This window comes from Pelophylax lessonae, assembly GCF_965119305.1.
Source record: "Pelophylax lessonae genome assembly, chromosome: 1".
In the NCBI taxonomy this organism is placed as follows: domain Eukaryota; kingdom Metazoa; phylum Chordata; class Amphibia; order Anura; family Ranidae; genus Pelophylax; species Pelophylax lessonae.
Window position 1 is genome coordinate 11,355,914 of NC_138768.1, and position 23,540 is coordinate 11,379,453.

Below are 23,540 nucleotides of genomic sequence, written 5' to 3' on the forward strand. Positions count from 1 at the left end.
CTACTATGTAGGAGAGTTGATCACTGTTCCTATAGCTCAAGCCACAGCCAATCACAGTAAGAAGCACGCCCCTAGGGACACACTTAACCCCTCCTTCCCCAATACGGTTAACCCCTTCCCTACCAGTGTCATTTTGCAGTAACAGTGCATATGTATAGCACTGATTACTGCAGTAATGTCACTGGTAACCCCAAAAGTGTCAAAAATGTCAGTCAAGGGTCCGATCTGTCCGCCGCAATGTCGCAGTACCGCAAAAAAAAATCGCAGATCGCCGCCATTACTCGTTAAAAAAAAAAAATACCAAAAATGACAGAAATCTTTCCCTTAGTTAGTAAACGCAATAACTTTTGCGCAAACCAATGAAGATACGCTTTTTGCGATTTTTTTTTTTACCAATCATATGCAGCAGAAAACAAATTGGCCAAAAATGTTAAAAATTTTAGATTTTTACATTTTTTTGGGGGAATTTCATATAAAAAAATGTGAAAAATATTGTAATTTTTGCAAAATTGACGCTCTTTTTTTGTTTATAGCGCAAAAAGTAAAAATCGCACAGGTGATCAAATACCACCAAAAGAAAGCTCTGTTTGTGGGAGAAAAAAAGAATATACATTTCGTTTGGGTACAGCGTTGCACGACCACGCAATTGTCAGTTAAAGTCACGCAGTGCCAAGTTGAAAAAAGTGGCCTGGTCATTAATGGGGCAAATCCTTCCGGTCTTAAAGTGGTTAAGGCGACTTCTATCCGACTTGTTCCCATAGACTTTAATGGAAATTGCCTCTAAGTTGTAATCCTTATCTTATTTGATATGATTTGTATCTGACATTACAGGAAGATTACCCAGGCATTCCTTGAAATTGCCTCAAAGTTGCCTTGAAGTTGCCTCGAAATTGTCTCGAAGTTGCCTCAGGCCTTGAAGTTTGCCTCAGGACTTGAAGTTGCCTCCAATTTGCCTTGAAATTGTCAAATTCGTTTAGGTACAGCGTCGCATGACCGCGCAATTTTTCGCTAAAGTCACGCAGTGCCGAATCGCAAAAAAAAGCCCTGGTCAGGAAGGGGGTAAAATCTTCTGGGGCTTAAGTGGTTAAGGCCATTATGAAATTTTAGGAAAGAGAAGGATGGTAACCTTTGTTTAACCCTAACAGACACTTTTTTCCCGTGTGATATTATTATGTAATTTTCAATGCCCCACCTTCATATTACATAACCTTTCAATTACAGGATGAGCGTCTAAGACTTTCAGTTCCGTGTCTCTTTTCTCTGCTTTCGGAGATGGCGTCTGCTGATCTGATGAAGGAGCTGGAATGTTCCATCTGTCTGAGCATTTATACGGATCCTGTAATGCTGATATGTGGACACAACTTCTGCCGGGACTGTATTGATCGTGTGCTGGACACACAGGGGGGGTCCGGAATTTACACCTGTCCTGAATGTAGAGAGAAATTCCAGGAGCGACCTGCACTGCACAGGAACATAACACTACGGAAGATATTGGAAGATTTCCAGTCGACTCAGAAGGAGCCCGGAGTCTTCTGTACTTACTGTATTCACACTCCTGTATCTGCTGTTAAATCCTGTTCACATTGTGAAGCTTCTCTATGTGATAATCATCTGAAAGTTCACAGCAAGTCACCAGAACACGTTATAACTGATCCCACCGCGTCTCCGGAGAACAGGAAATGTTCCCTTCATAATAAGATCCTGGAGTATTACTGCAAGGAAGACTCTACCTGTGTCTGTGTGTATTGTATGATCGGGGAGCACAAAGGCCACCAGATGGAATCACTGGATGAAGCCTTTGAAACAAAGAAGAATTTTCTAGGAAATGTCCTTCAGAAACTGGCTTCCAAGAGAGAGGAGACGGAGAAAAGCGTCCAGAGTCTCCAGGAACAGCAGAGAAAAGTAAAAGGAAAAGCGGCTGGGGACACGGAGAGAATCACCGTCATGTTTAGAGACCTCAAGAGACGTCTGGAAGACCTGGAGAAGAGAATCCTAAGTGACATCTCCGAGAAGGCAGAAGGGATCTTAGTCTCTGTGTGGGATCAGATCGAGAAGCTGGAAATAAAGAAGGTTGAGTTGTCCAGGAAGATGGGATTCATTGAGGAGCTGTGTAAAACCAAGGATCAAATGACTATCCTACAGAGATCCAAAATAGGGGACTTGTGTGAGACTGAGGATGGAGACAATGAGGAGCAAAAGAGACATGACGCACAGCTCCGTGATGGAGGGCTTCTGGATGCTGCTTGGATCAACTACATATCCAGCACTTTATTGGATGCAATAAAAGGGATCAATGGATGCTTCTATGTACAGGACGCTGCAGACATATTGCTGGATATCAACACCGCTCATAATAATCTACTTATATCTGATGATAGGAAAACAGCGGCCCAGTCAAATATTAGCCAGAAAAACCCAGAAACACCGGCGAGATTTCAGCGTTTTCCTCTTGTAATGAGCAGTCAGAAATTTTCCTCAGGGCAACATTATTGGGAGGTGGATGTTGGGGAATCAAGTAGCTGGAGGGTTGGAATGTGTTACCCCAGTATGGAGAGGAAGAGGACAGATCAGTCACGGGTAGGAAGTAATAATAAGTCCTGGGGGTTTTTCAGGAATGAAAATGGGTATGCAGTGATACATAACTGTAAAGTGATACCTTTGCCTGACAATGCCTCCAGTGATAGGGTTAGGATCTTTCTGGATTACGAGGGTGGACAGATTTCCTTCTATTCCGTGGGTGGTACACTGAGACACCTTCACACCTTCAGTGCCACCTTCACTGAGCCCCTTTTTGCTGTAATTGGCGTATGGGAGGGTTTTCTTAGGGTTTGTGGGGGGAAGCAGTAGATAGGCTAAATTCGAACTCCAACCCACATGGAAGAAAAATATATTTAAAATATATTTTAAGAGCCGGTTCACACTGGGGTGACTTGTCAGGCGACCTGGTCGCCTGACAAGTCGCCGTGGGTCGTCTGCCATAGATTAGCACAGGACCCGTTCTAATAGGAGCGACACAAGTCGCTCCAACTTAGAAAAAGGGTCCTGTACTACTTTGGGGCGACCTGGAGCGACCTGCAATGACTTCAATGATATGAAGTCTGTGCATGCCGCTCCGAGGTCGCGGTGCGAGCTTTGCACCGCGACTTCACAGGTCGCCCCGGCAAGTCGGGTCGCGCCTATGTGAACCGGCTCTTAAAAAAAAATCATTTTTTCCCCCAAATATATTGGAAATATATTTGAAATGCTACAATTTTGGCCATATTCAATATATTTCTAAAAAATTTCCTAAATATATTGGAAATATATTTTTCTTCCATATGGGAATGGGCGCATCCAACAAAAACGTACTTTCTATGTGAATGACTGGTAATACATGAAAAACAAACACAAAAACAAAAAAAACAAACAAACACAAGAGGGCACCTCCATCTAGACATAGTAATTTATTAAAAAAAAAAAGTATAAAAGACAGGGGTGGACTGACAACTCATGGGGCCCCTGGGCAATCAGAGATCATGGGGCCCCCTGTGTCCACACTCAAGCCACACAAAGCCCCACCTACAAATTGCAGCTCAGCCACATAGAGTGGGCATTTAAATATCTACCACAGCATAGCCTGCATGGAAGTTCCTGGCTTCTTTCTGTAGTGTGTAGCCTCTCATGGGGCCCCCTACTGACCCTGGGCCCTCGGGCAGTGCCCTAATCCCCGAATGGTCAGTCCGCCCCTGATAAAAGACAATATAAATGCACTCACATAATGAAAATGGATCAAGGCTTGTCATAAACCCATATAGACCTCCATAGGATCAACCTGAGGCTGCAGAGCCCTGCAGGCAGGGGAGGACTGGGTCAGGGGGCAGGGGGACAATTGCCCCCTGGGCCACTCTGATGCCCCGTAAAAAGGCTGCAAAGCTTCTGCCACAGACATGCCTAAAGGATTCCCGGTGAAGAGAAGTAAAAAGTCCCCACCGCTGACCTACTGAGTGGGGGTTGAAGACAAGGACAGAGCGCAGGCCTCCCCCCCCAGCATGGATGGTATAAACTGTGTCTGAGCAGAGGCCAGTTCCATGCCCCACTGGAGACTCTTCTCCCCTTGCCAGCCCCAACCAAGCTGTCCCAGCTCCCCCCAACTGCCCCCTACTGGCCAGGTCGGTAAGTAGAGAGTAATTGGAGCAGGGCTTCAGCTTGGAATGGGGGTAAGGAGGAGGACGGGAAGAGGGAGAGTGGGAGGGGGGCTGAGTCGTTTCACCATGGGCCTCTGGTTTGTACTTGCCCCCTGGGCCATAATTTGCCAGTCTGCCCCTGCCTGTAGGCATGTGGCTAGTTGAAGCAGAGTTCCGTTTCAACTAGCCACATGCCTGCAGAGCTCTGCAGCCTCACAGTAATCCTATGGAGGTCTATATGGGTTTATGACAAGCCTTGATCTACTTTTATCTAGTGAGTGCATTTTTATTGTCTTTTATACTTTTTTTTAATAAATCGCTACACCTAGATGGAGGTGCCCTCTTGTGTTGGTTTTTATATGTGCATTAGGATCTCAAGACTTTATCTGAGAGGAGCTGCATCCAGTTCACCCTACCATTCTCCTGGCCCTCTTATGTGCCCCGTTAAATGACGGTTGGCTTCCAGTCAGCGCAACGGCTTCTTCATTTACCTTAATACAAGCAAAACGCCTCTAAAATGCGCGGCATAGAAACTGTAAAGGTTTTGTTATTGCCATATGTGAAATTATTTGAGTGTTAAAACATTGCAAAGAAGAGGGATCTAGCTTCTACTTCATGATCAATTAGATGTACATTTAGGATTTCTCCTTCTACACCTTACTAATTATGGTAAATGACTGCAAAAATCATCCTATTAATGGACTCACAGATGCATGTCTTAATCTGGCGAAACATTATGCAATTTTCCAATTCAATTTCCTTCAGATTTACCCTAAACTATGCAGTGCAATGGCCGGTCTGATTGCATACAAAGTGAAAGTGTTTGGGTTTGACCTCATATTATATGGTTTTGCTAAATTTAAAGGAAAGAGGTTATAATGTATGGCCAGCCTTAAGCCTGGTACACACTATAGTATGGGGTTGATTTACTAAAGGCAAATAGACTTTGTAAAGTGCAGTTACACTCTGTAAGCTGCTCCAGAGCTTAGTAAATGGGCCGTAACTACAGGGGTTGCAATTGCAACTGGGCCCCATGCTCCAGGGGGCCTGTGCAGCTCCCCTGTACACCTGGATAGGAGGGGCGGCGGGGGCAGCATGTAGAGAAATCACTGTCCTCCTTTTTCCTCCTGTAGCTGCAGGAGGAACATGGAGGAGATTGGTTACTCTGTATGCTGCCCCCGCCACTCCTCCTATCCAATTCACTTATGTTCTGCTGTCTCTGGGCCCCTGTTTGCTCCCCTGGCCCCCTCCCCCCAGTTCCTCTGTATGCTGCCCCCGCCACTCCTCCTATCCAGTTCACTTGTGTTCTGCTGTCTCCGGGCCCCTGTGCGCTCTCCTGTCTCCCCCCCCCCCCCCCCCCACTGTGCTCCCTCCCCTCTCCTGCTGGCTGCTGCAGGGGATGTGTCACAATAGAGAACCAGGAAGGGGTCGGTAAATATGTTATTTACCAGCTCCTTCCTTTTCTGAATGGACAGAGTCATAGTCAGTCACATTGTAAAAATATAAAATGATAAAAAATAATACAATTAAAATACCAAAAAATAAAAACTACTGAAACCAGTGGGTGAACTTCCAGGATCGCAAAGGTCACACTTGCATCTGGGCCCTGGCATTCCACTATCGTGGGGGAGCCCCAAGATGGCAGAAAGGGGACCCACTGCAGAACTTGTGAAAGGGTCCCGCTGTGGGACCGTAATAAAGGGCCCCGCAACAAGAGTAAAGAGCCCCAGGATCAGTGGGAAGAGCCCCAGGCTTGAAGAGAAGGGCCCCGGCCAGGGGTCCGGGGGGTCGGTCCTTCATGGTTTCTTGCACCGGGGCCCTGAAGGTTCTAGTTATGCCTCTGGATAAATCTTCACTTTGCCAAGAATGCCCAATCACATGCAAGGAAAATAAAAAAATACTGCATTTTTGCTTGCACGTGATTGGATCATGGAAGTCATCACAGCTTCTGCTCATCTACTAAGCTCTGGAGCAGCTGCACTTTACAAAGTACACAATTTATTTGCCTTTAGTAAATCCACCCCTATGATTCTTTTTTCGTTCAATCCAGCAGGTCGAACGAAAAAAAACCTGCCAGCTCCATGTTGGAGCCGCTGTACTAACTATTAGTACAGTGATCTCCTCCAATGAGCTGTAGTGTTCTGACGGCCCCCGCCAGAACACTCCGGTCGGCGCTCTTCGTCATTGGCTGAGAGCGCTGACCGGGAGCCGGTCGGCTGCTGGTTCTCCAGCATGCTCATCCTACAGTCAGACTGGGTGCCATACACACGGGCCGAACGTTGGCTGGTTTTTATTGAACTGGCCGGTGTCTCCCGTATGTACGGGGCTTTACTCTTGGTCATAGGTTGGAAGGTGGCAAAACTCCTCCTGTTTCTGTAATAATAAGGCTAGACTACAACTCCCAGTATGCATTGGTCACTGGGATTGATTTATGAGAAAGGGAGTGGAATGGTTTACCCATAACAACCAGACATCTTAAGTTTTCATTTATCCACTGATTTAAAAAAAATAAAAATAAAATTATAGAAAAAATGTAATTTAATATAAAGGATGGTGTTGGTGACAATATTAGGTGTAAACTATAACATGGTGGAATGGTGTTGGTGATGATATTACAAATAAATAGTATTGTGCGAAATTGCCTTGGGTTCGGCAGCTGCTTGCTCGGCACATCACAAACAACATACAATAAACAGTATCACTAGTGCCCTAACCGACACTAAAACCAGAAGTGTGCTTCATTAGCTTCTAAGGATTCCTATACAATGCGGGGTATCAGCTACCCAGGGTTCGATTGTGCAGGACTAGAAAAAAGGTCGAAATCTCAACTCTCTAGAGGGCAGATCAGGTATGACCCTCTTAATATGCTCGCATACTTGTCAGAAACCCATCAAGTTGAGCCACTTAACTAGGAAGGTCAGGGTCTACGTAAATAGAAGGGTTCTCGACCAAAGTATCCCATTCTTTGTGGAATTTCTTAGGGCACCCTCTTGCTAAGTCTATAGCCTTGTATAGTGGCAGGTTAGCATTGATTAGCTTTTTCCATAGGGTTAAAGTAGGTGTAGATGGAGGCAAGACAAAATCTTAAACCAAAAATTCCATATGATAATCAGAATCTGATGATATTTCAGGCCACTGGATGCATGTGCTTCATTAGCTACTAAGGATTCCTATACCATGTGGGGTATCAGCTACCCAGTGTTTGATTGTGCTGGACTAGAAAAAAGGTTGAAATCTCAACTCTCTAGAGTGCAGATCAGGTATGGCCCTCTTAATATGCTCACATACTTGTCAGAAACCCATCAGGTTGAGCCACTTAACTAGGAAGGTCAGGGTCTACGCTAATAGAAGGCGTCTTGACCCAAATATCCCATTATTTGTGGAATTTCTTAGGGCATCCTCTTGCTAGAGTGCAGATCAGGTATGGCCCTCTTAATATGCTCCCATACTTGTCAGAAACCCATCAAGTTCAGCCACTTAACTAGGAAGGTCAGGGTCTACGTTAATAGAAGGGTCCTCAACCCAAATATATCATTCTTTGTGGAATTTCTTAGGGCATCCTCTTGCTAAGTCTATAGCCTTGTATAGTGCAGGTTAGCATTAATTAGCTTTTTCCATAGGGTTAAAGTGGGTGCAGATGGAGGAAAGACAAAATCTTAAACTAAAAATGTCCACATGATAATCAGAATCTAATATTTCAGGCCACTGGATGTATGTGCTTCATTAGCTACTAAGGATTCCTATACAATGTTGGTATCAGCTACCCAGGGTTCCATTGCGCAGGACTAGAAAAAAAGGTCGAAATCTCAACTTTCTAGAGTGCCGATCAGGTATGGTCCTCTTAATATTCTCCCATACTTGTCAGAAACCCATCAAGTTGAGCTACTTAACTAGGAAGGTCAGGGTCTACGTTAATAGAAGGGTTCTCGACCCAAATATCCCATTCTTTGTGGAATTTCTTAGGGCATCCTCTTGCTAAGTCTATAGCCTTGTATAGTGGCAGGTTAGCATTCATAAGCTTTTTCCAGAGGTTTAAAGTGGGTGCAGATGGAGGCAAGACAAAATCTTAAACTAAAAATTCCATACGATAATCAGAATAAGGCCACTGGATGCATACGTAGAAAAGACAGCAGAGCCCAACACCGACTGACATGTGAAGGAAAGAGGGCACCTAGCACCAACGTCAGGGGCAGACTGGCAACTTTCGGCAGAGGTGGCAGGTACAAACCATTGGCCCATGGTGTAGCGACTCGGCCCTCCTCCCACTCTCCCTCTTCACAGCCTCCTCCTGACCCCCATTCCAGGCTGAAGCCCTGCACCAGGTACTCTCTACTCATTAGACGAATCCGGGTTCCCAACCTGGCCAGCAGGAGGCGGTTGGGGGGAGCTGGGACAGGTTAGTTGGGGCTGGCCAGGAGAGGAGAGTGTCCAGTGGGGCATGGAACTGGTCTCTGCTCAAACACAGTTTACACCATCAATGCTGGGGGGAAGGTCTGCGCTCTGTCCTTGTCTTCAACCGCACTCAGTAGGTCACTTTTTACTTCTTTTCACCAGGAATCCTTTAGGCATGTCTGTGGCAGCCTTTTTACAGGACATCAGAGCGGCCCAGGGGGGCAATTGCCTCCCTGGCCCAGTCCTCCCCTGACCAACGTGGTCTAGCCAAGCAGCTTACCAGAAATCAAGGACCCTCAAATTATAGAGTGGTCATAAAAGCTCAAAGGTATAGTATCCAAATCTCTTGATCGTTCCAATGATAAGGATAAAATCACAGGGATCGATATTCCTGGACTTCATCTATCGCTCGATGACCATCAGAAATCATATGGTAGACATATCCTCATGGAAATGAAAAAGCCTCCATAGTGCAGTATATTTCTTTTCCAATTGTTTTTATTGAGATTTTTAACAAAGAGCAGTAAGAACAAAAATCAACAGATACATCAACATCAAATATTTCCCAAAAATTTGTATATCAGGTTACAAAAATACAGATTAACCACTTCAGTCCCGGGAAGATTTTACCCCCTTCCTGACCAGGCACCTATTTTACGATTCGGCACTGCGTTACTTTAACGGACAACTGCGCGGTTGTGCGACGCTGTACCCAAATGCAATGAATGTCCTTTTTTCCCCCACAAACAGAGTTTTCTTTTGGTGGTATTTGATCACCTGTGCGATTTTTGTTTTATTTTTTTGCGATATAAACAAAAAAAGAGCGACAATTTTGAAAAAAAAAAAAAAAACAATATTTTTCACATTCTGCTATATGACTTTCCAAAAAAAAAAATTAAAAATCTAAATTTTTTTAACATTTTAGGCCAATTTGTTTTCTGCTACATATTTTTTGTATATAGTGTATTTATATGGTAATAAGTGTATTTTGATTGGTTTGCGCAAAAGTTATTGCGTCTACTAACTACGGGAAAGATTTCTATCATTTTTTTTTTACTAGTAATGGCGGCGATCTGCGATTTTTAGCGGGACTGCGACATTGCAGTGGACAGATCGGACCCCTAACTGACATTTTTGACACATTTGGGGGGACCAGTGACATTACTACAGTAATCGGTGCTAAAAAATATGCACTGTCACTGTACTAATGACAATGGCAGGAAAGGGGTTAACCCTGTTGATCAAGGGGTTAAATGTGAGCCTAGAGGAGTGATTCTAACTGTGGGGGGGCGTGGCTTCTGAATTTACCATAGAGACCTGTGATCCTATATAGAAGGATCACAGGCGCTCTGTTATCATCCCAGAGAGAAGAACGGTCAGATGTGTTTACAACATCCGACCGTCCTTCTCTCTCAGCGGGGAACGATCGCGGGTGTCAGGCGGCAATCGGAGCCGCCTGCCCCATGCATCGGCTTCCCTGCTGATGAGCGGGGGCGGGAGTGCGTCAGTTTTTTTGTGTCAACAGTTTGCGGAGCGTTACGGTCGGCCTTTCCCCATCTCATACTGCCGCCTGTAGTGCAAACTGATATGTATGAGGAGGCGGAGCATCTCCTCCTGGGAACGTCCCTTGCCTGACCGTGATGTGCGCAATGACGTCAGGCACACTCTTGGATCTTCTAGGGCGGAACTCGCGGCAGACACAGGAGTGACAGGAGGACTGAGGACAGACAGCGGGTGTTTGGTGGACCGGTCTGGTGGTGAGTTATGGAAGAAGATAACTGTATCAGTGATGGAGAACCTTGGCATCCCAGATGTTTTGGAACAACATTTTCCAATGATGCTCATGCACTGTGCAATGTAGTGAAGCATTATGGGAAATGTAGTTCCAAAACATCTGGGGTGCCAAGGTTCGCGATCACTGGTGTATATAATATTTTCTAAATTTTATATTTATATAAAATAATGGACGTGGGGGGCCGTTTGGTGGGCGTGATTTTTTCTTTTGGGGCGGCTTGATTTTTTTTGTGGGCTGGGGGGCAGTATTCATTCTTGGACCCAGGAAGCACAATGTCTTGGGCCAGCCCTGGCCGTGGCATCCAGCGTCAGTGCCGCTGATAGGGCAGTACAACCAGCCCTGTTGTACTGGGTCCAGGCCTAATTAGCTAAACGAGGGGGGGGGGGGTCCCAGGGCAGCTTCATTTCATGTTCATTTATGCCTAAATAAAGAAATGGATTTTACTAGGCCACACCACTGCTCTTACTTGCTTAGCAGGGCTTTAATTACTTTCCCTGGGCCCCATCTGGTCAACAGATGGGCCCAGGAGGTGGAAGCAGAGGAAGGACTTTTTTTTAAATTCATTTATGGGGTTTAGGCAGATAAAGTCAGTGCTGCAGTTCCGCTGCACCCCGGGAAGGGGGGGTGGGGGGGGGAAGGTGAGGTTGGGGGGCCCATTAGAAAGGCTGTAAGGGGCCCCATGATTTCCAACACCGGCCCTTTCCAGCATGCTGACATCATACGTCTTGAGGGTCCTTGATTTCTGGTAAACTGCTTGGCTAGACCACGTTGGTTCCCTGGGCCCCATCCAGTCAACATATGGGCCCAGGAGGTGGAAGCAAAGGAAGGCCTTCTTCTTTTTTTTCATTTATGGGGTGTAGGCAGATAAAGTCAGTGCTGCTGTTATGCTGCACCCGGGAAGGGGGGGGGGAGTGGGTGGGGTGTAGGTGAGGTTGGGGGGCCTACCAGGAAGGCTGTAAGGGGCCCCATGATTTCCAACAGCAGCCCTGTCCAGCGTGCTGACGTCATATCTCATGAGGGTCCTTGATTTCTGGTAAGCTGCTTGGCTAGACCACGTTGGTTCCCTGAGCCCCATCCAGTCAACAGATGGGCAAAGGAGGTGGAAGCAAAGGAAGGCCTTCTTCTTTTTTTCCATTTATGGGGTGTGGGCAGATAAAGTCAGTACTGCTGTTCCGCTGCACCCCGGGAAGGGGGGGTTGGGTGGGGTGTAGGTGAGGTTGGGGGGCCCTTCAGAAAGGCTGTAAGGGGCCCCATGATTTCCAACAGCGGCCCTGTCCAGCATGCTGACATCATATGTCTTGAGGGTCCTTGATTTCTGGTGAGCTGCTTGGCTAGACCACGTTGGTTCCCTGGGCCCCATCCAGTAAACAGATGGGCCCAGGAGGTGGAAGCAAAGGAAGGCCTTCTTTTTTTTTTTCCATTCATGGGGTGTAGGCAGATACAGTCAGTGCTGCTGTTCCACTGCACCCCGGGAAGGAGGGGAGAGTGGGTGGGGTGGAGGTGAGGTTGGGGGGCCCATCAGGAAGACTGTAAGGAGCCCCATGATTTCCTGTCCAGCGTGCTGACCTCATACCTCGTGAGGGTCCTAGATTTCTGGTAAGCTGCTTGGCTAGACCACGTTGGGGCCCTCTTTCCTTCACATGCCAGTCGGTGTTGGGCTCTGCCGTCTTCTCTAAGTATGGAACCAGTGGCCTTAAATCTCAAGTTCGGATTATCATAGGGACTTTTTAGTTTAAGATTTTGTCTTTAGCGCCTCATAATTATAATTGTTATTTTCAAGATGAAATAGACTTTTCTTTAGCTGGCTGCTGGTACTTATGTTGTCTGTCATTATATATTCATTGTTATTTCCTAGCGTGGATAAGTTATATAATAAACGTGTCCGTGCCGCATGTTATAATTTTAATTTGAGGTCAAATAGATTTTTCTTTGGCTGGCTTCTGGCACTAATGTTGTATGTCATTATATATTCATTGTTGTTTCCTAGACGGATACATTATATAATAAACGTATCCACGCCACATAATTATATCTTTAATTGTTGTTTTAATTTCAAGATCAAATAGACTTTCCTTTAGCTGGCTGCTGGTTTTAATGTTGTATGTCATTACATATTTGTTTTTATTTCCTAGCGTGAATACCTTATTTTTAATTTTTTTTAATTTTTTTTCACAAACCTGAAGCATGCCGAAATCAGTGGAAACCAAAGCTGTCAAATTCAAAATGCCCGTTTTTTTGGGCTACTAGGCAAGGGGGTGTCAGAAAATATCATGGGGTGGTATTCTCTGCCCCGGGGAACATGTACCAGCACAAAAAAAAAAAAAAATATTCCATACGGCTGGGAACAATGATTTTTTTTTACCATTAATATTTACAATAGAAAATTTGTTTTATTTGGGGAAAAAAAAATAAAATATTCCATACGGCTGGGAACAAAACAATGATTTTTTTTCCCAAATAAAACAAATTTTCTATTGTAAATATTAATGGTAAAAAAAAAAAAAAAAAAATTATTGTTCCCAGCCATATGGAATCATTTTATTTTTTTGTGCTGGTACATGTTCTCCGGGGCAGTGACCACCACCCCATGATATTTTAAAAAAAAAATAATATTCCATACGGCTGGGAACAAAACAATGATTTTTTTTTCCCCAAATAAAACAAATTTTCTATTGTAAATATTAATGGTAAAAAAAAAAAAAAATCATTGTTCCAAGCCGTATGGAATCATTTTATTTTATTTTTTTTTGTGCTGGTACATGTTCCCCGGGGCAGTGACCACCACCCCATGATATTTAAAAAAAAAAAATATTCCATACGGCTGGGAACAAAACAATGATTTTTATTTTATTTTTTTACCATTAATAATTACAATAGAAAATTTGTTTTATTTGCGGAAAAAAAAATAAAATATTCCATACGGCTGGGAACAAAACAATGATTTTTTTTCCCAAATAAAACAAATTTTCTATCGTAAATATTAATGGTAAAAAAAAAAAAAAAAATCATTGTTCCCAGCCGTATGAAATCATTTTATTTTTTTTTTTTTGTGCTGGTACATGTTCCCCGGGGCAGTGACCACCACCCCATGATATTTAAAAAAAAAAAAAAAAAATATTCCATACGGCTGGGAACAAAACAATGATTTTTATTTTTTTTTTACCATTAATATTTACAATAAAAAATTAGTTTTATTTGGAAAAAAAAATAAAGGAAATTTGTTTTAAATTGCCAGTAAATAATATTTCCCTCCTACTTCAGCACACAAACCTTGAAGGATTTTATGGGTCTTTTATGTATCATATGGGGAAGTTTAGAGGGGTCTGTGTGCTGCTTTTTTTTTAACCGCTTCTGGACCGGAAGATTTTCCCCCCTTAATGACCAGGCCATATTTTGCGATTCGGCACTGCGTTAGTTTAACGGACAATTGCGCGGTCATGTGACGCTGTACCCAAATAAAATTGATGTCCTTTTTTTCCCCACAAATAGAACTTTTTTTTGGTGGTATTTGATCACCTGTGCGATTTTTATTTTTTGCGTTATAATAACAAAAGTGTGATAATTCTGAAAAAAAAAAACAATATTTCTCACTTTCTGCTATATAACATTCTCTCAAAAAAAATTAAAAAATCTATTTATATATATATATATATATATACACACATATATATATACACACAAATATATATATATATATATATATATATATATACACACACACATATATACACAAATATATATATATATATATATATATATATATATATATATATATATATATATATATATATATATACACACACACACACACATATACACACACATATATATATACACATATATACATATATATATATATATATATATATATAAATAAATTATTTATATATATATAAATATATATATATATATATATTTATAATAATCTAATTTTTAACATTTTAGGCCAAAAATGCAATAAGCGTATTTTGATTGGTTTGCGCAGAAGTTATCACGTCTACTAACTATGGGAAAGATTTATGTCATCATTTTTAATTGGTAAATGTCACTTTTGTTGTACCACATCTTATAGCAAGAATTACAAAAAATAAAACTTAGAGTCCTCCCCCCCCCCCCCGCCCCCTCAAAAATACACACCAGACGTTTTAAGTCTGGTAGGAATTTTAAGGGGATACCTCATGCAAAACATTTAAAAAATGTAAGAAGACCCCCTAGGAAATCCATACCAGACCTTTAATGGGGACTTAATGCAATAAAAAAAAAAATGTGTGAGGTCCCCCTAAAAGTTCATACCAGACCCATAAATGAAATAATTTAAACCATGGCTGACCATATGCCCTCAATATGGGGGTGCCTTGCACCTCGCAAAGCACCTTATCCCCATGGTGGTGAGGACAAGCCATCTTCCCCCCAGCTCTTGCTCAGTAGTGGTTGGGGTCAGTGAGTGGTGAGCTTATTGGAATCAGGAAGCCCCCTTTAATAATAAGGGGGAGCCACAGATACCCCTACTTCACGTGATTGTGGTAGTGCCAAAAAATGACCTTCATTATAAATCCATCGTCAATCATGATGCCACTGCCTTGCCGAAAAAAAAAACCCCAAACCTTTTTACCCAGCGCATTTGACTAATCCCCGGCGGGAACACTAGCTAAATGATGGCTTCCCGAGCTGTCATTGGCTATATAAAAGCAGGGCTGGGGTTAGCAGTGACATCATTGCCAGTATAACGCCATATTTAGGCAATGATGGAACCCAACCCCATTCCCTGGCCATTTGCTTCAGCGTCCGGGGGATTCCCAGCCATGTATGTGAATGGGCTGGGTGATGTCAGTGGTTGGTAAGAACGCGGCAGCTTAGCAACCATTGACAGCTGTAAGCTGCCACATTCATCCACGCTGAACAGTCTAAACGTTCCGTCTCAAAGGGGCTATTTAATGTTCTGACCAAACACTAAGCTCATCCCGAAATTTAAAAAAATATATATATATATAGTATCTCACAAAAATGAGTACACCCCTCACATTTTTGTAAATATTTTATTCTATCTTTTCGTGTGACAACACTGAAGAAATGACACTTTGCTACAATGTAAAGTAGTGAGTGTACAGCATGTATAACAGTGTAAATTTGCTGTCCCCTCAAAATAACTCAACACACAGCCATTAATGTCTAAACTGCTGGCAACAAAAGTGACAATGTCCAAATTGGGCCCAAAGTGTCAACATTTTGTGTGGCCACCATTATTTTCCAGCACTGCCTTAACCCTCTTGGGCATGGAGTTCACCAGAGCTTCACAGGTTGTCACTGGAGTCCTCTTCCCCTCCTCCATGATGACATCACAGAGCTGGTGGATGTTAGAGACCTTGCGCTCCTCCACCTTCCGTTTGAGGATGTCCCACAGATACTCAATAGGGTTTAGGTCTGGAGACATGCTTGGCCAGTCCATCACCTTTACCCTCAGCTTCTTTAGTAAGGCAGTGGTCATCTTGGAAGTGTGTTTGGGGTCGTTATCATGTTGGAATATTGCCCTGCCACCCAGTCTCTGAAGGGAGGGGGTCATGCTCTGCTTCAGTATGTCACAGTACATGTTGGCATTCATGGTTCCCTCAATGAACTGTAGCTCCCCAGTGCCGGCAGCACTCATGCAGCCCCAGACCATGACACTCCCACCACCATGCTTGACTGTAGGTAAGACACACTTGTCTTTGTACTCCTCACCTGGTTGCCGCCACACACGCTTGACACCATCTGAACCAAATAAGTTTATCTTGGTCTCATCAGACCACAGGAGATGGTTCCAGTAATCCATGTCCTTAGTCTGCTTGTCTTCAGCAAATTGCTTGCGGGCTTTCTTGTCCATCATCTTTAGAAGAGGCTTCCTTCTAGGATGACAGCCATGCAGACCAATTTGATTCAGTGTGCGGCGTATGGTCTGAGCACTGACAAGCTGACTCCCCACCCCTTCAACCTCTGCAGCAATGCTGGCAGCACTCATACGTCTGTTTCCCATAGATAACCTCTGGCTATGGCGCTGAGCACGTGCACTCAACTTCTTTGGTCCACCATTGCGAGGCCTGTTCTGAGTGGAGCCTGTCCTGTTAAACCGCTGTATGGTCTTGGCCACCGTGCTGCAGCTCAGTTTCAGGGTCTTGGTAATCTTCTTATAGCCTAGGCCAGTGATGGCGAATCTTGGCACTCCAGATGTTTTGGAACTAGATTTCCCATGATGCTCAACTACACTGCAGAGTGCATGAGCATCATGGGAAATGTAGTGCCAAAACACCAGGAGTGCCAAGGTTCGCCATCACTGGCCTAGGCCATCTTTATGTAGAGCAACAATTCTTTTTTTCAGATCCTCAGAGAGTTCTTTGCCATGAGATGCCATGTTGAACTTCCAGTGACCAGTATGAGAGAGTGAGAGTGATAACACCAAATGTAACACACCTGCTCCCCATTCACACCTGAGACCTTGTAAGACTAACGGGTCACATGACACCGGGGAGGGAAAATGGCTAATCGGGCCTCAGTTTGGACATTTCCACTTAAGGGTGTATTCACTTTTGTTGCCAGCGGATTAGACATTAATGGCTGTGTGTTGAGTTATTTTGAGGGGACAGTAAATTTACACTGTTATACAAGCTGTACACTCACTACTTTACATTGTAGCAAAGTGTCATTTCTTCAGTGTTGTCACATGAAAAGATAGAAAAAAATATTTACAAAAATGTGAGGGGTGTACTTTTGTGAGATACTGTATATATTTATTTTGCTTATATGGCATTATGTTGGTGACAATATTGGGATTGAACTATATTATACTGTATATATCAGGGTTTCTCAACCAGGGTTCCATGGAAGTCTATGGTTCCTCCAGAGGTTGCTAGGGGTTTCTTGAGCACTGAGCAATTTTCGCCTATTAGATAGGTTCCCACCAACACCATTGTTCTTTTTAGCTATCTGTAAGGGGGTAATTCTTTCCCAATGACCACAAGTGTACGGAGCATTCTTCCCACTGACCATCACACGAATGTATCATGAAAGGTAGATGTAGTCATTTTCAGCAGAAAGTTATTTCAAGGGTTCCTCTGTGTTGAAAAGGTTGTGAGAGGCTGGTAAATATAGTATGTGGGATGGTATCGGTGACAACATTCGATTTTGAACTATTATATAAACATTTTATTGTAAAATTCTTACAAATATAAAAATGTTGAGCAAACCAGAAATCCAGCCAGAGATTTGCATGTATAAGATAAATGGGATGTACCAGCATTATAATCAGAGGTGTAACTAGAACCTTGAGGGCCCCGGTGCAAGAAACCATAAAGGGCCCCCCCGGACCCATGGCCCAGGCCCTTCCCTTCAAGCCTGGGGCTCTACCCACTGATCCTGGGGCCCTTTACTCTTCGTTACGGGGCCCTTTATTACAGTCCCGCAGTGGGCCCCCTTCTTGCCATCTTGGGGCCTCCCCACGGTGGTGGAATGCCAGGGCCCGGTCGCAAATGTGACCTTATATACAGAGGAACTGACTTAGCATACACAGGAACCAATCTCCTCCGTTTTCCTCCTGCAGCTACAGGAGGAAAAAGGAGGACAGTGATTTCTCTACATGCTGCCCCCTTGCCCCCTCCTATCCAGGTGTACAGGGGGGAGCCGCACAGGCCCTGGAGCATGGGGCCCGGTTGCAATTGCAACCCCTGCAACCCCTGTAGTTACGCCCCTGATTATAATATTATGCTATAAGAACCTCTAGTATTCTATATCCCTATCAATACTAGCAGATACAGTATCTTCAGTTATGTCCTGGATGGTCCCAGGAGCTCTAATGTAACGAATGTAATGTGCAAATACCAACTTTTCATTAGGAAGATGTTGTTTGGCACCACCACTACCCACCCATTAAAGTCCGCATAGGACCAATAGTAAGATAATGGATAAGGGAGAGTGCCGGGCCAAGTGTCGATGTCTCAGTTCTGATCTCATGTTGGCGCTCTCTGGGATTAGGCGTTACCCATGAGTCCTGAGATATAGCTGAAGACATGAGAGGTGACTGCTTTACACACATACTGTATATCCCATTATATCAGTTTATTGATTGGTAGAGAAAGAAATATTAATCATCATATGCTAATGATCACTGCCAATAAAATGATTATGTTTACCGTATATCCTACTCTAAGAAATCTCCAATTCTGGGCTACCAAATAAAGCTTCCAAAATAAACAAATATTGTCTAAATCCATTCATCATCTTGAATCTTGGTGTGCTTTGTGTATTCCCTCCAGATCTGTGCATCAATCCAGTGTGAGACCTCCTCTAATAAAGACCGTTCACTGCTGCTCTCTCTCTTTGTGCAGGGTGACTGGTCTTGTCTCCGCCCCCTCCCGTAGTTTTCTGTAATGGGTGTAGCCTTCTGTCCACAGCTAGCTCTGCTCTATGCACTTGCTAAGTACTGCACAATGATGATGCCACTGCTATTTTTACTCCCACATCTAGGCACCCCTCAGGGCTAGGACAGTAAACTGGCTCTTTAGAAAGCTTGGAGACCCTTGCTCTGGGTCAGTGGTCTCCAAACTGCAGCTCAGGGGCCAGATTCAGCCCATTCCTTGCCTTTATCTAACCCTTTGGGGCCCTTTTCCTCCCACTGATACAAGACACTATTCCTCCCATTGACTCCAACGATGGGGCACTATTCCTCAAAGTGAGGCCAATAATGAGGAACTATTCCTTCCACTGATACCAATAATGACGCAGCATTTCTACCAGTGAAAGCAAGGATAGGGCACTATTTCTTCAACTGACACCAACAATGGGCCACTATTTCTTCCACTGATACCAATGATGGGGCACTATTTCTTCCACTGATACCAATGATGGGGCACTATTTCTTCCACTGGCACCAATGATGGGGCACTATTTCTTCCACTGATACCAATGATGGGGCACTATTTCTTCCACTGATACCAATGATGGGGCTGTATTTCTTCCAGTGAAACCAATGATACGCCACTATTTCTTCAACTGACAAGAACAATTGGGCACTATTCCTTCAATTTCACCAACAATGGAGCGCTATTCCTTCCACTGGCATCAACAATGGAGCACTATTCCTTCCACTGGCACCAATGATGGGGCATATATCCTTCCACTGATACCAACAGTAGGGCACTATTCCTTCCACTGGCACCAATGATGGGGCACTATTCCTTCCACTGGCACCAATGATGGGGCACTATTTCTTCCACTGATACCAATGATGGGGCACTATTCCTCCCACTGACACCAATGATAGGGCACTATTCCTCTCACTGACACCAATCATGTGGCACTATTCCTTCCACTGATACCATCAATTGGGCAGTAGTTCTACCAGTGAAACCAATGATAGGGCACTATTCCTTCCACTGGCACCAACAATGGGGCACTATTCCTCCCACTGATACCAATGATGGGGCACTATTCCTTCCACTGACACCAATGATGTGTAGCACCCTACAGGTAGGTGCTAAGTAAATGCATATTGGCCTTGTCTGCCTAACAGCAGGGTTGTGATTTATTTTGTCAGGGTGTCATGGTTTCCAAATGTGCCTACTGAAAGGGAAGTCTCCTCACTGACTCCTGTGAGAGGCTTCTCATAGGACAGCGGAGGAAGCCCAATCAGGGGGCACATCCAGGCTTGTAACTACCCCAGAAGGCATATTTGGCTGCAAAGCATTCTGGGAGTGGATATAAGTTTGGGGGAAGTGCGTGGCACGGTGTCTTTGGCGGGAGCAGAGTCCCAGGAGGGGGAGTACGGCTGTGTCTCTCCTCCTTTCTGAGGAAGCGAATAGTTCGGGGTGTCGTCTGAATATCCAGAGAGAGCTGAGGGGATCCGGTGTGCCGAGAATCTGTGGAGAGCGAGAGGGGTCCAGTCCCAGGAAAGCCTACACAGGTCGTGAGTACTGAGGATTGCCCCTGGGGGTCTGCCTAGTGTCAGAGGGGACCACTCCGGAAGAGATTCTGGGATCCAGTCATCAGCTAGCTGTAAAGGGGGTACCTAGGTTGAGGGCCCTGAAGTTACAGAAGGGGTACATAGTCAGTGGACCCTGAAGAGTTCAAGTTCAAGGGGGTACCTGTAGTTGGGCCATGAATTGTACAGAGTGTGTGTCAGTTGCCAGCACAATTGTACAGAGTTCTACTTCATACTACCTCAAGCTGGCCAAAGCGGAGGACAGTACTCAGTGACTTTCACAGCTAAACAGTATCAGGAGTTCTAAAAGTATTCAGTCCTGGATCTTTTGGACTAAAGGTCGAGGATCCAGCACTTCTGTGTTCAACAAGTTATTCTCAGTGTTAGTGAGCGTTGGCTGGTGCCAAGGAATCGCCAACGGGCATTTTCCAAGGATAAAGTCCCAACTGTTTATAGATAAGCCTCAAGGAGTATCCCACTCATTCCCTTCTCCTATCCCCTACAAAACCAATAAAAAACCACAAACAAAGATTCCGGAGTTGTCGCTGCTTCAGTTGTCACAGCCAGGGTTGCAACTCACATGGGCTGGGGAAAGTTCCGATACTAATGGCAGACCCACATCAGGCCATAGGCTACAGATGCATTGTTTACTACCACTACCAGAACGATTTCTACTCCCAATTGCCATGATCTGGCTCCCCTAAAGTCTGAAGGACTTCCACCCCGCTCACCCTTTAGCACAGAGGATGTCTCCTAAAGATTCAATGCATGAAGGTGAAAACCTTTTATATGCAGCAGCCCCCCCAATACTTACCTCCAGGGCTTTTTTTTTCATACAATAGGTGCAGGAACTCAGCCAGGAGTGCATAGTACTGTACATAGTAAGTACAGAGTGCAGAGTTCAGATGGGGGTTACACACAAAGTGCAGAGTTGCGCTACTTGCAGAGTTTGGGGGTGCACTACATACATTGTGCAGAGTTCAGGGGTGTGCTGCATACAGAGTGCAGAGATCAGCCTTTTTCTACAGCTGCTTACCTCTGCATACCCTATCCACATCTCACTTTCACATCTCTTGTTCTCTAGTACCACCCCATGCATTGTAGGTGGCTCTGCCTCTGTCACTTGCAGGGAGATCTTCCAGTGGGGGTGTCACAACCTGCACTGCATCTGCTTTGTCTCAATTCTGCAAGAGTGAGAGCCGCTCAGGAGACAAGCTGTCCTTTGTAGACACAGAAGCCGGACTTCTGTGTTTACAAGTGATAAAGATGAGCAGGGAGCAGAGAGCTTGAGTCAGAGGTGGTGGAACTCCAGCTGGAAAAAAAGCCCTGCTTACCAGAGCCCCATCGCAATCCAGCGTGGTGCAAAAGAGCCTTGAGTCCCTGGGGACTCTCCCTTCTTATTGGGTGAGGCAGCAGTGGGAGCCGTTGTCAATCCCAGCCAGTGAGCCAATGAAAAGAGAGAGCCAAGCCATGGCTCTGTGTATGAATGGACATGCAGTGCAGCTACTCAGGAGTGAGCCTGTTTGAGAGCACCCCATTTCAAGCTGCTTGCTCTGTGGGGGCACTTAGCAGGAGGAAGGGGTTTGAAGCACTGGCGGGGGACCCAAGAAGAGCAGGATTGGGGCTGCTCTGTGCAAAACCACTTCAAGGAGCAGGTAAGTAAAACATGTTTCTTATTTAAAAAAAAAAAAATAATAATAATTGTCTTTAACCACTTGCCGACCAGTCACGTTGACTGTACTGCGGCAAAGTGGCTCGTTCCTGTCCAGTGACGTAGACCTACGTCGCTGGACTCCTCCCCTTGTGGGCGGCGCATGCGCGCTGCCGGAGGCTCACTCCTGCTGTTTTCAGTCACAGCGGGAGTCGGGCCAGGGGAGGAGTGGCGGTGATCACCGCCACTCCTCCCCAATCGTCGGGGAATTGAGTCTGGAGATCCGCCCGCTTGTGTAAACACAAGCAGGCGGATCTCCTAAGTGACATGCAGGGTCAGATTGCAGGGTTCAGCATAGCTCAACCTGCGATCTGTGCCTGTGTCACTCAGTCCCCTCCCCCCACACACGTCAGTAAGCACCAGGCATACATTAACCCCTCCCTCTCCAATAAAAATTAACCCCTTCCCTGCCAGTGTCATTTTTACAGTAACAGTGCATATGTATAGCACTGATTAGTGCTGTCAAAAATGTCAGTCAAGGGTCCGATCTGTCCGCCGCAATGTCGCAGTCCCGCAAAAAAAAAAAAAAATCGCAGATCGCCGCCATTACTCGTTAAAAAAAAAACCCACCAAAAATGACAGAAATCTTTCCCTTTGTTAGTAAACGCAATAACTTTTGCGCAAACCAATCAAAATACGCTTATTGTGATTTTTTTTTTTACCAAACATAGGTAGCAGAAAACAAATTGGCCATAAATTTAAAAAAAAATTCGATTTTTACATTTTTTTGGGGGGGGGGGGGGGAATTTCCTATAAAAAAAAAAGTGAAAAATGTAATTTTCTTCAAAATTTAGCTTTTTTTTTGTTTATAGCACAAAAAATAAAAAATAAAATCGCAGAGGTGATCAAATACCACCAAAAGAAAGCTCTATTTGTGGGAAAAAAAGGACGTAAATTTCATTTGGGTACGGCGTCGCACAACCGCGCAATTGTCAGTTAAAGTCGCACAGCGCCGAATCGCAAAAAGTGGCCTGGACGTAAGACAGCAAAATCCTCCGGTGGTAAAGTGGTTAATAACACTTTAAGACTATCTTTCTGATCACCGAGCATACAAAGCAAAAAAAAAAATTAAATAAACAGAAGTACATTTTTAAATAAAGTTTGTTTTATACAAAGAATAACCCCCTTTCCCTAACATTCTCTATTTGAGCACTGGGGGGGGGGGGGGTAAAATAATTGCTCATATATTGTAGTAAAATGTTGTTTTGCCTTTTGAGATGGACCTATGCTCTCAAATCGCAAAATGCATTCGTGTTCTTTTGCTTTACATTAACAGGCTACTCGTCACCTTTTTTTTATTGTTTTCTGGTAGCCCTGAAGTGAGAGAGTGTTCCAGGGGAAACAAAAAGAGGAGGCACAAAGGATGGTAGGAAGTAAAATTATATATAATGTAATGCATACATAGGAAACAAAAAGAACACCATTATACACAAATTATATAAAATGCTGCCTATGGGTATATAAATGGCAGATCTATCATTTTAATTTTAAATGAGGCAAATTGATCCATGATTATACGAAATAAACATTTTA

General features: G+C 44.3%; 1 protein-coding gene across 1 annotated transcript; it reads left to right on the top strand.

Annotated features, from left to right (window-relative positions):
- Positions 1-1,203: 1,203 nt before the first annotated feature.
- Positions 1,204-2,862, top strand: LOC309566310 (nuclear factor 7, ovary-like). The gene has a single exon (XM_082271417.1). It carries the CDS (start codon positions 1,273-1,275, stop codon positions 2,845-2,847), a length of 1,575 nt encoding a protein of 524 aa, XP_082127543.1. The 5' UTR covers positions 1,204-1,272; the 3' UTR covers positions 2,848-2,862.
- The last annotated feature ends 20,678 nt before the right edge of the window (positions 2,863-23,540 follow it).

Coding starts and splice junctions, on each gene's coding strand:
- LOC309566310 (XM_082271417.1), top strand. CDS start 1,273: ATGGCGTCTGCTGATCTGATGAAGGAGCTGGAATGTTCCATCTGTCTG.